Source organism: Choristoneura fumiferana, chromosome 7, assembly GCF_025370935.1.
Source record: "Choristoneura fumiferana chromosome 7, NRCan_CFum_1, whole genome shotgun sequence".
NCBI classification, from domain to species: Eukaryota; Metazoa; Arthropoda; class Insecta; order Lepidoptera; family Tortricidae; genus Choristoneura; species Choristoneura fumiferana.
Window position 1 is genome coordinate 19,403,688 of NC_133478.1, and position 18,509 is coordinate 19,422,196.

At 39.0% G+C, this 18,509-nt stretch overlaps 1 protein-coding gene across 2 annotated transcripts; it reads right to left on the reverse strand.

The window, feature by feature from the left end:
• Positions 1-9,904: 9,904 nt before the first annotated feature.
• On the reverse strand, positions 9,905-14,654 carry LOC141429841 (uncharacterized). 2 transcript variants are annotated; one of them, XM_074090406.1, is made up of 3 exons: positions 14,070-14,618; positions 13,028-13,799; positions 9,905-11,237 (listed from the first exon to the last, which is right to left on the reverse strand). In XM_074090406.1, the coding sequence occupies exons 1-2, from the start codon at positions 14,302-14,304 to the stop codon at positions 13,033-13,035; spliced, it is 1,002 nt and encodes a 333-aa protein (XP_073946507.1). In that variant the 5' UTR covers positions 14,305-14,618; the 3' UTR covers positions 9,905-11,237; positions 13,028-13,032. The 2 variants fall into 2 exon arrangements, with proteins under 2 accessions (XP_073946507.1, XP_073946506.1); XM_074090405.1 differs by lacking the exon at positions 9,905-11,237 and having other exon boundaries at positions 13,027-13,799; positions 14,070-14,654.
• Between the last annotated feature and the right edge of the window lie 3,855 nt (positions 14,655-18,509).

The following is an 18,509-nucleotide window of genomic DNA, read 5'->3' on the forward strand; positions in this document are numbered from 1 at the left end:
CATACAGAAAATGATGTAATTACCTATTATGCACAGCATGCATTAGAGTGTGGGTTTGATAATTCAGAAACCAAAATCATTACCATAATCACTAGTCTCTAAAATTTGGGGTGTGTGCAATCTTTTATCTCCTGTCACATCACATGACACTACGTCACAGCATAATTAAAAGAGTTATTAAAATACTTGAGCATGACAAACAAGTTGGTAAACACATTAGATAATTGCAAGTGTTTAATAACATTTTAAGAATGATTAAGTGTGATATTATGTAATTGTATTACGATAGTATTTCTATTCTAACCACTTCTAGTGGTTATTAATTATGCGTAATAACTTATAAAACGCGTCTTTCTTGTATGTCATCAAACAGCTAAGATTTACGTACAAAAACTTACGTTAACGATAGTATTTTGATGACGTATATTAATAGATACTTTGACTAATGATTCAACTTGTCTATCACTAGTTTAAACTGAAGTAGGGTTACACCCGTTTCACAATATGTATCGTCAGACGTTACAACTTTATATTCTGTGAGCAACTTTACCGTAGTCTGCTTTCAGTGACAAGTGTGTTATTTTATTACTTGAAGAAATCGGCTAATACAAACTCTAGATAAAAAAATATTATAAAAAATAGCTATCACTATCAGTAAGACTATCGTTAATTTGTCTTGACATAACTAACATTTAAAACCGGCCAAGAGAGTGTCGGACACGCCCGAAATAGGGTCCCGTAGCCATTACGAAAAAATTAAGTAATATTTTTCAAAGGATTTCGTATTTTGTACGGAATATTCCATGTTTAGGTATATTTTATACCTTAGGCTGCTATTTACCATTAATAATTCTAAAGAAAACTTAACCGTTATAGTTTTCCTTGTAAGTTTGATACGGACAGACAGACAGACAGACATGGTGAAACTATAAGGGTTCCGTTTTTGCCATTTTGGCTACGGAACCCTAAAAAAGCCTTCACCTAGATAAGTATTACGCAAACTACTCTAGCATCTTCATTAAATGCACATTATCTACTTCCCAGCGTTTCAAACTATCTTCATATCAAATTTCATCTAAATCAGTTCAAAGGTATGAAAAGATAAAAGACAAACAGATTAACAAGCAGAACTTTAAATAACTTAGTATTTTAAAGATTGAAGACAATACATTATGGCATTATAAAAAATATGTAGAGATTGTGATTAATTTATCTTTTAGCAAATTTGTCCGGACATAAAATTGTGATAAACATAATTGGTTTATAGTTTATATTATCTGACGACATTATAGTCATAGTACTATGTTGCTGTTATCACAATAAAAAGTTAACACTTTTCTGTTATATATAGTTAAAATATACAATACGATACAATGACTCTTTATTGAACACCAAGATATACTAAGCAATACAGAAAACCGAGTTAACATAGGTAAAATGTTCCAACGTAAGTAATACGCGGCCTTATCGTTTTAGAGCGATCTCTACCAGAAATTTGACTATGCAAACCAGGCAAACATTCAGAATTTCAGTCGTATGTACTATTATTTCATCTCACTTTACAGAAAACGCCTCAATTCCAAGTGCCAGACGTACAACTACAAAATCCTATTCACAAACCTAACCCAACCACGTAACATACCATTCCAAAAACCGGTTCCAAATTGGAAATCTCGAGAGGCTGAATCACGGGCGGCGCGGGCGCATGACGTGGGCGGTAAAAGAAAGTCAGGCGCACCGTTCGTCGACCCAGATGCGAGGGATGCAAGCGTTGCGACGACATTGAATTTACTCGTTCGCGATGGACGCGTCTTGCTTGCAGTTGAGTGGATTAGAGCTCTTGGGGCTTTTGATAATAATAAATTTTTTCACACCTCTCCTTCAGAAAAGTGACTTTTCCTCCCTGGCGAGAGGGAGCAAAGTGCAACTTTTCTGTTCAAGGCTTTTCTAAGTGTTTTATTGCAAATTCCATTTTTTGAAGTTGATAATTGTAAAGCCACGCCATTTTCTATGCTGGTTGTTCTTTAATACTATTTAGATTTTTTTTTTTCAAGTTTATTAATGCTCGGTGTGAAAATTTGTATGAGCCACGCGGGAGCAAAATTATTTCATCTTGGGCGCTAACACTTGAATCCCTCATTACGCTTAGGATTTACGCTCAGGATTCTATTGTAGAATCCTTCGCTACATTCTGGATTCAATTTACGCCCTCGCCGTAAATACACCATTTTGCTCCCTTGTGACACAAATAACTATTTCTTTCTTTCGTTCTTTTTCCTTACGTAACGTACGTATAGCCAATTTCACGTCAATCCGATCGCTGGATGAGGGTTAAATTCGACTTACATCACCCCTCTAACACGGCAAGTTGAATTTATTTAATAGAAATCATTTAATTCAGGCAACATGCGGCCCAAGTGCCATTCTAAATACACGTTTTAATGATAGCTACTTTTATATTTCTCAATCTGCTGCTGCTGTATTCTAAATACAAGTTATGAAAAGCTTTAAAAAGATTGTTAAGTTAAAACCAAAAGGAAGTTAAGTTATCATGCAGGATATTGAGCTCAAAAATACTAAGTTAGAAGTAAGATATTCTCATAGATTTAAGTATACATTTGAGGGCGATGCTCTACATTTCTTACATTTAGTACGTAGGAAATAACTACAGGTTAAAGTTAGAACTCATTGAGTCGGAACAGCGGGCTCGCAACGAATTGTACGTAGTTAATCCTAATTGAAAATGTTCCACTTGAGCTCGCGGTCTAAATATAGAACGCAGCAAGATAAGAAATGGTATGGTACGAACAGTTTATAATGTATAATTTCATAATCAAAAAGTTGTTAAGACTAAAGTGATATGAACAAAATCTCATTAAGATAAATAAATAGAAATAGACCAAACAGCAACACCACGCACGATGTACAAAAACAGTTTGAATGGAAATTGCTATAGTTTGGTATTTCTAATTCAAATACACCCAGTTGTAGCAGAAAGTAATCTGAGTTTGTGGGATTGGGAGACCGGTCTTCATTCAACAAGCAGACGATCATTTCATTATTAAGGGAAACAATGTCAAAGTAAACTCATGTAAAAAAATCAAAGGAAGTCAAAAGAAAGTCTAATATCAAAACCTCACCTCGAACTGAATATTTTTAGGTCGCTAGTATCGAGGTCCCAACTTTTTCAAGATTAGTCGAGCGCACTTTAAAATTCTAAAATAATAGAACGCTCTGCTTATATCGGTGTCATTTCATCAATGCGTGACGTAGAAGCCAGTCGGTCACGTACCCAGTGTCCTCGATTCATAATACGATCCAACTCTAACTCGACATCATCGAACAATCCAACACCTTGAACAATACAAGCGCTAAAATAATCAATAAAAAATTAGATTGTGTAGTGAGCGTGGATGGTATCGTTATCGTCTCGAGTCATGCAAGTCCAAATTTCAATAGCAACGTAGATAAGACCTTAGCAACAGCGAACAATGACATTATTTGAGCAATAATAGATAAGGTTAGAGCTGTACCAAAACAAATGCCATCCGGGAGCAACGGCCGACTTCGGCGAGCGGCCACGGTGCGGCCTTAACCAAAATGCCGCTGCGCTGACGTCTCGGTTAGAAAGTTGCTGCTTACGTCACGCACGGCGCATCGGGTCGATGCCCTCGCGCACAGGGCTGTCGCTTTAAAGTTATAGTCGATAAGTTTGCACCCGTGCAAACCTGGACAAAAAAAAAGGGTGAAAAAATAAAGAATGTATATAATAAAAAATCATAAAATTCATATTTTGTATTTTCGTTCATACAAGTCTTCGCCGGGCAATTAAAAAAAAAAAAAAACAAACATGTGCGCTGCAGCCGTTCTGAAATGATGCGTGATAAAGAGTGGAAATAAATTTCTTCAATATTTTTTATTACAGTATGTAGACAATATAAGTAACACGTGTCATTGAAATAACAGGTTTCAACCAAAAGCACTCACTCATGTCCTGCAGTCGACAGGTTCTTTCAAGGTTCCTGTATCGGAAAAAAAGCAATGACTCGCATTACTCACATTGCCTTTTAAGTGACAATTGGTTTTAAGCTCTACAAATGCCTCAGAATCTTAGGGTAGTAAAAAATTTTTTGATCATCCACACCGCAACGCGGCAGGCGGCAGCCCTAGAACCACACGGCTTCGGCACCGGCCTCGTTCGCAGCGGACACGTCCGCGCCAACGTAACCAGCTGTTTCAGCTTACCTCATTGCCCGAAACAAGACGCATAACACTTACGCTCGAGCCTTTACATGGCCAAGTCATTGGAAGGTTCAATATACGAGAAGACGTACGTGGTCGACAAATATGAACGACTGTTGATAGGTTCAGAATACTATTCTTAGGTGAACTAAATAATTCAGATATCCCAAAGTTAAAGCCAAAATGCCAGTTAAATCTAAATCACCAGCAATAATAATCCAGGATAATATAGCCGAGTTTAAAACATGCAGCTACGTGACAGCTGTATTCATAGAAGCCACTTAACCTGCGACGTGTCTTGCTCGTCACAAAAACAATGGGATTGTATGACACGACCACGCTTTTCTCGGGAAACGACTCGTGCATTTCCTTGACATGACGAAACACAGGCTGCCATAGCAAGAGATGATCGAAATATCTAGAGTAATAAAGCAAGAGTTCGTGTACGGGATGGCATGTGAAAAGATGACTCAAACTGACCTGGACCAAAGTCACTGACAGAAAATAGTTCGATGCTCTGCCTTAGCAGAGGGCAACTGGTAAAAAGGATAATAGGTATACTTTATTTGTATGTGGGATCTTATTTCTGCATCCACCGTATCGATTTCTGTTTTAACTAACAGAAAGCTATAATATTCCTGATTACATGCCTACAGGCTATCCCGGAAAGGATAAGATTCCGCCTGACGCATTAATTAAAGCAAAGAGGCTAGTCAATGCACACAAGCTAAGTAAGTAGTCTAAAATGAGTTAAAGGAAGGAAAAAGCATAGCATCAAAATTAATGCAGAGAAGTTGCAACGTATCTGAGGAAATCCCCAGCAACATAGCGCCCAATGACGAATACCGGACAGAACGTGAGCACAAACCATTAAAATTTGGGAGCGCATAGAAGGCGCCCCGTTTCTAATTATAGGCTTCCGAAAATAAATGTTATGGCCAGCTCAACCGTTCGAGCAGCTTTCCTTTCTCTTTTGCTGCACACGCCGGTTTCTTTCACGTCCACTCCACGCACTTCAAAAATACCAGTCACTATCCCAGGACCATTATAAACAGATACACGTGGATGTAACCAATCACTTGATTTAAGGGGATTTGTGGAGTTATGCGGCCGGTGGGAGGTCTAGAGTGGCTGGTGGGGTCGCGGACAGGTCTGGCCGGTCGTTGGCCGACCTTAGCCCAGTTGAGTGACGTGAAGGGACATAGGCTCCCCTCTAAATGTAGAGAACGTTCACTTCAACGCTCGCTGGTTTGATAAAATAGGGTCACGCGTGTACGCCGTACGCTCGCTTTGATTACACGTGCGGGGTACGAGACAGAGAGGTGGGGAAAACGAAATTTGTGTTGAGTAATCGAAATACCTCACAATGAAACGGAGGCGTGACGCTAAAGCCCGACGAAGTGAATGATCTATCTAACGTCGAAACATTGTGGCAGGTAACTTGTCAAGGGTACGAATATTCAGACAGAATTCTCGGTGGTGTCGTCGACACTTATCTCATAAATCACAGTCGCAGAAATTGATTAAAAAAACCGGCTAAGTGCGAGTCGGATTTACACAAAGGGCTCCGTACCACAGTTCTGAAAAAGAAACTATTGTTTGTATGGAACGCCCTTCAAGTCAGACCTCGATTACGGTTCAAAAGATACAAAAATACATACAGTGGATGCTCACTAATAGGGTCCTGTTTTTACCCTTTGGGTACAAAATCCAACGGGGTATGGTACGGGAAAATACAAGCGCAATTCAATTAGTATTTAAATTAAAAACATATAAAAACATGTCATTGATATTCAGCACAAGTTTCTCTCGGCAATTACTGGTGCCTTACAGATAAAACAACAGCCTTCGCAAATAGGCGCATTGTTTTCCTCGTGGCTACGATGTGTTCGCGTACAAACACGATTTGCATAACAGAATTCGCAACGTAACGCTTCACCAGTGATGAAATAGAGTTCAAATCCGCGCGACTTGACGATGGTGATGTCATTGGTAAAATTGCGGCGGGTCTTGATATAAAAGTATGGTATGAGCCATGAGTCACTCCTGCGCGTGACCTTGGCCAAGACAAAGAGGCTAGCATTGTGAGGGACGAACAATACCGTGATGGCGATAAAAGCAGAACTAAATAAGCGGCAAGCATGCGTTGAGAATCACAATTGATGGTGACAAAAAAACACACGGAATGCTATATACCTACTGCGATAGCTGTTTTCGAAACGTGTTCACGAAACCGCAAGCTGTTCATTGTTTATTCTGAAATGTGTAACGCATACTGAAAGACAATGACGATTCTACTAACGCTCCAGATCTAGAATCTAGAACTAGATGATTGGCAACACAGTTTCCCAACGTATTAGACTAGATGTTGAAAATGAGACTTGCACAACTTGTCATTCGCTTCCGGATAAAGATCGAAATCACATCGAGTTGCATACCTGTGTTCTTTAAAAAAAATACTTTGTATAGTCGACCAAAAAATTGGTTTACCACCATAAGGTTTAATGTCATTTGTAGCGCGCCTATTTTCACTCACAAGTCAATATGAAAATCAGCCTTTTATTTGTGAAGTAGGAACTGTCATTAAGTTAGTTCTTTACCTCAAAAGCATACATTTCTTGTAGCGATTCACCGAATCGCATTTCACCTGGATCGTATATTTAATTATAGCGTCCTGTACTGTCACTGTCACAATCGTTTACTTTTTTAGTCGCTATGAATTTTAGTCGGATTTCACCTCGATCGTGCAAATAAGTATCGCGTCATGTCTCAATCGTGTAGAAGGCAGGGACATATATAAAATGCATGCGTATGTTAAATTAGTTGTACTTGGCATTGAAACAGTTACTCTCACCCCAGCGGTATGTAACATTGGATACCAAGGGATGGAATTCGTAACATATTCCATATTCCGCATACTTTAGCAAACATCCTAGTGTTGAATTGAACCGAGAGAGAGGGACTTATATTAACGCACGGTAACGTGTTCAAAGCATGTATGAAATTTGGGAAACATCGATAGGAAATGTTATACGTGAAAGAGGGTAGATAGATGACTCTATCTACCCTCTTTCACGTATAACATTTCCTACACAAAGTTACACGAACTTAGTTACGTTTATTTTTATATCTCTCTTATGATATGAATTGCATTTAAAAATAAAACCACTTTCAGTTAAGTCTCGGCTACAGGCATTAATAAACTAAATACCAAAACGAAGAAGTGACGCACAAATAGTTGAGTGCTGTTTGCGAAATACCATTCCTTAAAGCTTCTGATTCATTGCAGACAAAACCTCGTCACTTTTACTAAGAATACACTTATATACGAGTATAAAAGCAGTTTATTTTATAGTGAAAGTTTGCGCATAAGGGAGGACCTTTCGGCTAATTAAAATATCCCATAAGTATATTTTAATAGGTAATTCCTTAAAAAGTGGGTACGCGTATTCTTTTGCAATTTACATAACAATTGTAGAATTTTTTAGTCACACATAAGAAGAAAATTTATAATTTCTGTCAATTAGGTCAATGGTCTTTATTCCGATGAATGTAAATCGAATTTCTATTTACTCAAACAGAACGAGAACCTTTTAACTTGGACCCAATTAAACAAGACGAATGGCCGTAAGAGCATTCGAAGTCTTAGGTACGAGTACAAGTAAAGGAAAAACACCCAGTCCATTAGCTATGTCAACATATAAAAATGCAGCATTTGCAACGAGCTATAAAACTATTAACTGCATTTTATTATATACAGCGCAATAATGCAATTGCGCGGTAGCGTTTCGAAAATTCTCGACGGTTGTTAAATGTAGTAAGTTGGAAAAGTTAGCTTGGAAATATAATCATCATCATCATCCCAGCCTATATACGTCCCACTGCTGGGCACAGGCCTCCTCTCAGGACAAGAGGGCTGGGCCATAGTTCCCACGCGGGCCCAGTGCGGATTGGGAACTTCACACGCACCATTGAATTTCTTCGCAGGTTTGTGCAGGTTTCCTCACGATGTTTTCCTTCACCGCAAAGCTCGTGGTAAATTTCAAATGTAATTCCGCACATGAATTTCGAAAAACTCAGAGGTGCGAGCCGGGTTTTGAACCCACGACCCTCTGTTTGAGAGGTGATAGGTCAAACCACTAGGCCACCACGGCTTCGGAAATATAATAGCGTAACAAAATTGCTATAATATCGAATATGTTTGGTTGATTCGTATCTGGGTCTTACCGAACTTGACGGCATGGTTTGGTTGGAGTGCTTTCAAATTAATTACGCCAAATAAATTCTTTCCGCTATGCTTAAGCTAGCTTTTGGCCACCACTGATGGTGATGAGCAGATTTTGGAAAGCAACCACGCCGTTTAGCTGAGTGGAACCCATCAGTACGTTTATCAAAACTGGGGTAACAATGAAGGAGGGAGGACGGTGCAATTATAAGCGAATTCGGCATTGCGTTTAGTTTTATCAAAAGTCAAAATTTCATATTACTAGTTCAGAACCGAATGTGACTGTCAGTAATGCGCGACAGAAGGCTCGGGATACGTGACCGCACTACATAATATAATACACACTGTGTTAAATTATAAAACAGTGTATCTATAGGTAGGTATAATCAAAACTGGATGCAACGATTAAGAAAAAAGTCCCAACACGATATTATATACCTACCAAAATAATACTGGTTTATAACCTTCTGACCCCATCGGCCATCAGTCCTGCGAGCAATGTGCCCCGTGCCGTGAGAGCATGTGTCGAATGGTGTCCGTGGACCGGGAGACGAGCTGTCGATAGGCCTCCAACAAGATGGAGCGACGACCTGGTTAAGATCGTAGGATCGCGTTGTATGCGGAAAGCACAAGACCGGTCTGAGTGGAAAGCCTTGGGGGAGGCCTATGTCCAGCAGTGGACGTCTTTCGGCTGACATGATGATAATTTATAACGATCAACCCTGTTTGACGATCAAATATTGTTATCCCTTCAATGTCTTTATAAACGGTTTTTGACTGTATATGTATAACGAGTATCGTTTTGAATCCCGGAAAGAAAAGAGGAGTTAAGCATGAAATAGCTGGCTTGCTCGCAACCGCCGCTGCGCTGTGTCATTGCCAAGGTTAGCGATAAGATTCGTCGCGCGTCGTCACGTCTAAATTGCATTTGATGCATTCCTGCGATAACGTTACATCACCAATATTGCACCAACGTGATCCTGCCTCGTGTAACTTTATAGTTTTATGGTGGTGATTTAATGACTTATACAGATTATGAAAGCAGCGCAATACGCCGATTTTACATTGAATTGTTGCCTGAAACATGTTTCCCAAACCATATGTTTTGTAAACATAATACCATCTATAAATTTCATTACATGCTCTACGCTACGCGAAGTCACGTCATTGAATACTGGCTTTACCCGCAGCTTTGCTAGCGTGAATCTTCTCTTCTGCCTATATTGAATGATTAAACGAACTTACCTTAAGTGAAGTTCAATCATAATTTTACGAAGCTCGTTGTCAGAGATATTTACAGTGTAGTTTACGTTGCTTGCAACAAACGTCATCACATTTTTGAAGATCCAAGAAAAACGAAACGCAGTGTTCTAGCCGTCCTGGTGGCAACACTGCTTGTTCTTCATTAGGTTTGAAGTTCTTCATGAGCAACCCTATATCTGGGGATCAAGTTATTAATGGGGGGGTTGGGAGATTGATCTCTGACAACGAGCTTCGTAAAATTATGATTGAACTTCACTTAAGGTAAGTTCGTTTAATCATTCAATTTTACTCCGCTCGTTGTCAGAGATATTTACAGTGTAGCTGTTTGAAGCAGGGTTGCGAATGAAAAGTTTGTCAATGTAAAAATGATAAGATATTTATTTCTATTAGTATGACTAATCAACAATAATCATCAATAACACGAAGCAATTCACAATAGTATAATCAACAATCTTTCTTATTTTAATTATAGAAGTTGAGTCGTGTTTAAGTACTTAAATTAATTATTAATTGAGTTACAAATAGCAGAGCTAAAGAAAGTGGAATCTTCTATTAGAGGTCTGTTATAAAATCTAGCAAAAGTGCTAGATGAGCTGGTCCAGCCTGCGGTTTTCCGAATTAGCTCTATGCTGATTCCACTCCTCTTAGCCGCAGAAGTAGAGGCGTGTCTGGTGCTATATGCAGTGAACATTGAGGTATCTATTCCTGCTTCTCCTATTGTTGTTTTTATCCAGCGACTTATTGTTTGTACAGAGGCAGGGCGGTATGGTTTTTTAAAGGTAATAATTAATCTGTTTACATTTCCTCTTAAAGGACCAGTGATATTAATATATGATTCTAATATTGTTACAGGGCATATTTCAATTTTTTCTTGAAAGGATTCCAACAGCAAGGTAGGTTGTGAGACTCCTGGTTTTGAGGTTTTTATAAAGTCTGGTATGTATATCTTTACAGTATTGTTTTGAAATTTTATGTTGTTAATGGTTATGAGAGATAGAGTTTGGATTCTGTGCCCAGTTGTTAAGGCCAGGACTGTAACTAGTTTTTTAGTAAGGCGTTCTAAGCTTATATTGTTGTTTGGGTATGTTAGGTGATTTAGAACTATAGCAGGGTCCCATGTAAAATCATATTTTGGTTTTGGGGGTTTTGATTTAAAAACGCCCTTCATAAGTCTTTTAATAGAGTCATCCCTCCCTATGTCGGGTCCTAGTAATAACGAAAGGGCCGATCTTGCTGAATTAATTGTTCCATATGAAGCACTATTTTGGAACCGTTCAGTTAAAAATTTGAGAACTGAGGTAACTGATTTTTTATATGGGTTGATTGAATATTTGTTGCAGAATTGCCACCATAATTTTAACGCTACATCATACTGTTTGTATGTGTTAGTTGTGAGCGAACTTAGCATGACGTTAACGGAGGCTGCAGGAACGCCTCTTTTTATGTATGCTTCCCCGATAGCAGCCCTGCAGCCAGGGTAAGTTGTTTGTGCAGCGGGTGGTTTTTCCTGAAAGGGGATGATAATAAGTTTTTATCTGGCTCAAAATAAATTAAATCGGCTGATAACAATGTGTGTATTAGAGGAAACCATGGTTGTGAAGGCCAATATGGAAACACTAATATCCCAGTTGCTCTATCATTTTTTATTTTTTGTAAGGTTTTTAGTATTAATGTAAAAGGTGGGAATGCATAGAAAAATGCATTACTCCAGCTGATGGTGAATGCATCTACTGCGAAGGCTTCGGGGTCTCTTTTCCATGATATAAATTTTTTGCATTTTGTATTTATTCTTGATGCAAACAAGTCAATGGATGGGACTCCGAATGTAGTTATTATTATCTGGTATGCGTCTTTTGAAAGTTCCCACTCTATGTTTATTTTCCTTGATTCTGCATCTGCTATGTTGTCCTTGGTATTTACATAAGATGCGTAAATCCAGATATTTCTGGATTCACACCATTTCCAGAGTTGTCTGGTAACATCATTTAGGTGAGGGAATTGGATTCCTCCCATTTTATTGATATAAGCAACTGCGGTAGTGTTGTCTACCCTGAGTAGTACTTCACAATCATGTATGTTACTAGTAAAGCATTGAAGTCCTAACAGTGCTGCTTTTAACTCTAAGTAATTTATATGGTAATTTTTTTCTGTTGCAGACCATGAACCAGAAGCTGTTTCTGTGCCACACACTGCTCCCCATCCACTGTTTGACGCATCTGTGTGAATTTCGATTTTAAAGTTGAATGTTTTAGTTAAGTTATGTTTATTAATGTTGTCGAGCCACCAATCTAATTCTTGGAATATCATTGTCGATAACGACATTTTGTTATCATAGTTTCCATCAGAGTCCAATAAAGCTAAGTATTTTTCTCGTTCTAGTATTTTGGTGTAAAGCCACCCATAAGGGATAGCAGGGCATAAGGAGTTAAGCAGACCTAGGATTTGTGCAAAGTCTCTTATTTTACATGTGGATTTGTTTTTAAATGAGTTTATTTTTTCTCTGATTTTTAACTGTTTCTCTTGTGGCACTGAAAGTGATAAGTTATTGGAGTTTAGTATGAAACCTAAATATTTGCATGATTGCGCTGGTATAAGGTTGCTTTTCTCGAAATTAATGACAAATCCTAAGTCTGTTAAAAGGCTTGTGATTTCTTTTAATTTGATTTCACAGTCTTGTTTGTTTTGGGCAAAGCAGATCCAGTCATCCAGATAGAGTGTTACTAGTGTGCCCTTGTTTCTTAAGTATGTTGTGACAGGTCTAAGTATTTTTGTGAATATAAAAGGTGAGGTGCATAATCCATAAGGTAACACATTAAATTGGAATAATTTGTCATTAAAATAAAATCTTAGGTATTTTCTAGACTCTTCGGCTACTGGTAAAGAAAAATAGGCTTCTTTTAAATCGATAGTACCCATGAAGCAATTTTTTGTCATTAACTTGCATGCGGTTCTTATGTCTTCTAGTTTAAAATGTTCTGTATCAATAGATTTGTTTAGTTCTTTCAGATTAAGTATGAATCTAAAGGTTCCATTTGGTTTTGGTCTGAGAAAGATTGGAGATGTATATTGCCCTTTACAGAATGAGCATTCAGATATAGCACCGAGGTTAAGTAGTTTATTAATTTCTAACTCAAAACAATTTTGTTCAGTTAGAGACCATTTTTGTCTAATTGTGTTTTCAGGGGGAACTGGTCTAGCGAATGTGATTTTGTAACCTTGTAGCCAGTCTAATATAACATGATCATCTGTTATTGTAAGCCAATTTTGTATACAGTTTTTTAGTCTACCTGCATGTACCTGGTCTAATAGCGTCGCTGGCTGGCTCTCCGTGATGTTTGTTTCCCCCGAGTTGGTGCAGGGCGGCGAGGTGTCTGGTTGGTAGTAGGACGCCTCGTAGGTCTCTGCCCACCGCGGCCCCTTTGGTTGGTTGTCTGGTAATGCGATGGGCCTCTCCAGTTTAAAGGTTTGGATGCTGTTGATGGAGCTTTATTTGCTGTGCCTTGGATTTGTGCGGCTGTTCGTCTGACTGACTGTACAGTTTTGAGCTGATCACTAAGGCCATCCCCGAATAGTAGTTTTCCTGTTTTTGTTTCCTTACAGGCATCTTGTACTATTTTTGTAGCCGAGGAGAGAGCAAAGAATTTCCTTGATTTGCTGTCGTTGCAGTGTATTTCTGCTGCGATTTTTGCAGCATCGCTGATTTGCTCAATCAGTTTTTTGCTATTAATATTTCCTTTTAGGATGTCTGTTAATGTCATCCCCAGACAGGATAATATTTTTGCTATCATGTTTTGTCGATTAATGATTCTTCGGTCCCTATTGAGGGACAGTTCTGAGAGTGTTGCCCCAATTTCCTTATTAAGGATTGGTGCTACCGCAGCAGGAAAATTTTTTGGTGTGGGATATTTTTTGACTAGAGTCTGTATTTGTTCTTTTGTGAGTCCCTCCGCCATAATTCGCATCCATCTTGTGGCCAGCTCACTTTGTATTGGTTCTCCCTCTTCGACTTTTTCCTCTCCTTCGTTGCCCAGAGCTGCTAGGAATTCTTCGGGGATTTGTTCTATGTTTCCTGAAAATATTTTTAACTTTTTTAGTATAGCAGTTACGATGTTTATTTAGTGGTGACTTATCGTCTATCCGCCAGGTGATAGCGCATTAGTCAGTTAAAATAATGATTGATTATGGCCAAACCTTTTCCTTTTATTTATGGTGTGGTGTAGTACTGACAAGTTGTCTATCCGCATGTGTTGTGATAGCGCATTTGTCAAGAAAATTGTAAATTTAAACATTCGTACTTAGTATTATGTCAGTTTTGGATTAAACATTTTGTTGTACACACCTTCCGTTGAAGTCCCTTGTTCAGGATTTGTTATACTCGGAGGTGGTTGTGTTGGCGGTAGCGGTTGCGTTGGTTGTTGGCTCGGCGGTGGTGGTGGTAGTGTTATGGGTTCTGGCGACGTAGATCGTTGTGGTGAAGTCGAGGTTTCTTCTTGATGTTCCAATTTTCTTTGTAATCTTCTAATCTTCTTCTTAATATATTCCGGGTCTATTGAATGTCTTTTGGTTTTCCCCATTGTTAAGTATATTAAGTAGTTTATTGTGATTTTTCGAATTTTCCGTTAACTTTGGATCCACTTTATTTCGAGTCGAGAAGAAAAGAAAAAGAAGAGGAAATAGCGCGCGCGAAGTAATTATTTTGTCTATGCTCATTATTGGGTTGTTCGAGTCAAAGTAAAAAAAGATCGTCGACTAGTGTTGTGTAATAAAAAACCAACCCATTTGACGTTTCGCGACCTAACCTCTTTTTGTTATTGTTATAATACAAAGTAAAAACCATTATTTCGCGAAGTGTTTTCTTCAATTATCATTATGGGAAATATGTTCGTCTCGCCACATAATGCATAATATTACATATTATGTTAATCTATTACTTACCCGGAACTTCACTTGTGCCGAATGTTCGAGCATAATAAGTATTGTTTACATACCGACTCTCCGGCAGATTTATACTTTTTTGTTATTGTAATACTTGGTTCCATCATTATTTATCGTTATAACACTTCTAATCACCACATTTTTGCTTTAAACCATTATTGTTGATTATTTAAAATCAAAACAAGTGACAGCGTTTGACACAAAACACCGTAATGAAGAACAAGCAGTGTTGCCACCAGGACGGCTAGAACACTGCGTTTCGTTTTTCTTGGATCTTCAAAAATGTGATGACGTTTGTTGCAAGCAACGTAAACTACACTGTAAATATCTCTGACAACGAGCGGAGTAAAATTATATACTCCCTCTATCTCTTCGGCCTATATTAATATACTAACTCAACTGGGCATAGGCCTCCTCTCAGAAAGAGAACTGGGAGGAGAATTTGGAACTTGACACTTCAATTGGAAACTGCTTCAGGTGTATGCGGGTTTCTTCACGGCGAAAGGACCAAGGGAAAGAACAAACAGCTACAGTTTGCTTTTTTACAATGTGCACAATATATTACAATGACTCTTTACACAACATAAGAAGCAATACCGAAAGCAAGTTATATGTATATGGAGAAAAAAAATACAAGGTATTTAAGCAATAGGCGGCCTTGACGCTTTAGAGAAATCTCTTCCAGGCAAACTTTTAGAAAATAAAGAAGCAAGGAATAGATTTGAGCAGGTGGTGGAATTTACAGAAAATGAGAGCAATAAAACTAACCATAAATACAATACCTACACATTTACCAACGAGAATAACTATAACACTCATGTACAAGATGATAGACAGTGCTCCCTAAGCAAGCATAGACATACCAGTATTCTGTAAACCTTAAAATCGATTGGTGTGTTTGTTACTTTTAATTTAATTTCTTCATTCTAACACTGTTCAAGGATCATGTTTGTTTAAGTATATGTTACATTTCTGTAAAAAAGATCTCGCACAAGTCTCATGTGCCATAGTTTTTACAGCAGGTACACATTTCAATCCGTTGGGGGAGAAAAGTCCTCGAGTGGCGACCACGAACCGGAAGACGAAGCGTTGGCAGGCCTCCCACCAGGTGGACTGTCCACCTCGTGAGAGTAGCGGGAAACCGGTGGATGCAAGTGGCGAGTTGTCGTTCATTGTGGCGTTCTAAGGGGGAGGCCTTTGTCCAGCAGTGGACGTCTTCGGGCTGATGATGATGATGATGATGACACATTTCAATAAATACTTTGTAAGTTACGATACTTCGTTCCATGCCTATTGCATTAGAACGAGAGTAAATCAAACGTTTCTAACGAGTTAAAGTGACAGGGCATAGAAACATCGTCTAATCAATATTAAACAAGTGACAACTTTTCGATATTCTAATGTAGTACTTCCCCAGCAGCGGGGGCATTTCCAGAAGCAATTACCAATCCTCGGAAGTAGCAGAATAGTCCAACCATGAATAGTAATCGGTTGGTATCCTTTGCGCCAACCTTCTGCAAGCCGCGTCTAGCATCCTAATGCGATGAGCCCATATCGATTCTGCTTGCATCCACTCAAGCTTTTGTTTAAGTTAGCCTTAGTAGGGGGTAGTTGGGAGTTCAGTGAGGTACGTAGACGATGTAATGGAACGAAGGATAAGACATGGCGAAAGAGTAAAGGCACGGCTCGAAACTTATACTATCAACTACAACGATCCGGGATTCAACGTGAACGCACAATATCGAAAAAAAAACCATATTAGGTACTTACATCAAGACCACAGACCAGCGGTGTGAACTGAACATTTGAGAAGCGTGAGTAACGTATGTCTTCGGATGCACTACTCTGAGTTACCTAGCATGCACAAGTTTTGCGATACTTGTGAATACTAATGCATATAACAAAAATATACGCAAAACGGAATGCTAAGAGCCGGACTTAACTACGGCGCCTGCAGCGGTCCTTAAAGTTTACAAATACATTAAGTATTCTCGGTAAGTGCGCGTGACAAGCGACAGGACAATAATGGGTTAACCACACTACTCACTATCCTTCAAGGACCGGCTTTTGGCACCGGAGCCAAGTTAAAGCGCAGTACACAATGCGGACAATCAAGCGATAATAACATAGGAGTTTCAAAGGCAGAGTCGAGGAAATACAAAAGCAAAAGAACACCGTTCGATATACACTAGTCACGATCAAAGAACGTGTTCATCCAGCAAACCATATTAGTCTGCTCAGCTTGAGATAAAAGACGAAATTGCATTCATACGTGATCAAGCTTTCGAATCACCGACTGCATAGCAGCGTGGAGCGATGGCAACGCTCGTCTGTCCGCCGCGGCGGGCCCGTTGGCCGCTCATTGCCAGTCTGGCGACACTCGCGGCACTCGCTCCGCTCAGCCCACTACGTGTACTCGGTACAAACTGTCTATTGTTATTCCCCCACAGGGCTCGACTGTACACGTGATGCTTTCAGACTGATGATTGCGACTTAAGTAAAAACATAACATTTTGTACGAAAAACTGCGCAGTTGCTCTGCTGAGTAAGACGCATGTCGTAATTTTGCAACATTTTCCACTCGCAGCGCATTTGGTTGTTTAGCTCAGGGTTTCCCAATCTTTTAGTACCTACTGCGACTGCGACTCCAATTACAGGCTGTAGTTACTTTGCGATGTCCATATAAAAAAATCGACGCAGTGCGAGTCGGTCTCGCGCACTGAGGGTTCCCTAAAAAATAGATGTCTGCAGCTCTAGATAATGCCGTGACCGCGGAACGTGAGCGTAATGTCCCGTGATGCCCCCGGGAGGGAACTGCTTAGCCCCGGGGCGACGCGACGCACAGTTTTGGAACTCCTGGTTCACCCCGGCCTGTATAAGTTACTCTTGACACGAATCATTGAATTACTTTGCTGGTTTGTGCAGGTTTCCCTCGGTGTAAAGTTCGTGATAAATTTCAATAATTTCACACAAGAATTTCGAAAATCTCAGAATTGTGAACCGGGTTTGAACCCACGATGCTCTACTTTCTACTGTTTTGCCTAATACACGTTTGAAATTATATATTTTTTTACAATATTCCGTCATAGAATCTTTGTTTACGGACCATTTCTTAGGAAGGCTAGTGCATATGCATTATGTTCAGAAAATGACTGATGCAAAGTAAGCAACGGTCGATAAACTCTTATAAAATTGTAAAATAAACAGTTTTTTTTATGTTGATGAATTTCGATAACAACAATGGCTTTGACATTAAACCTTTATGAGAACCAATTCGTGACCACGAGTTCTATTGATAAGCTGAGAATAAGCGATTGGCCGCGGCTACGGCTGTTTGCATGCAAGCAATGTCAAAGTCAAGGTCTAATGGCCATTTAATTTTTACATAGAAATTCTGATATTACGCCGCAAATAAACATTGCTTTTTATTGAGAAGCTGCACCCAAAGAAGGGAACTGTTAGCATTAAACACAAATATACGTCCTGGTTTTTGTATGATAACGCCTTACGATTTATATCCTTCCAAATACGTATGTACCTATACATCGTCGCTTCTGCGTTTCATTTATCTTAGCATTACAAACTAATTAGCCACTGCTGTTATTTTCTGCATTAATTAGGTGGATTGAGTTTGTAGTATCTTTCCTTCCTGTGGCGTTAGTTAATTTGCAACCGGATGTCGGCAACAGCCTTGGCTTTGGCCCGCATTTTAATTCTATTCGATAACACCACCTCACGTCTTGTTTCAAACGTTTTGATACCTACATGTTTCAACATATTTAAATTAACTGTAAGATTGCGCCCATATTCATAGAGGAAGGTTGAAATTAAATTCATCGTCATA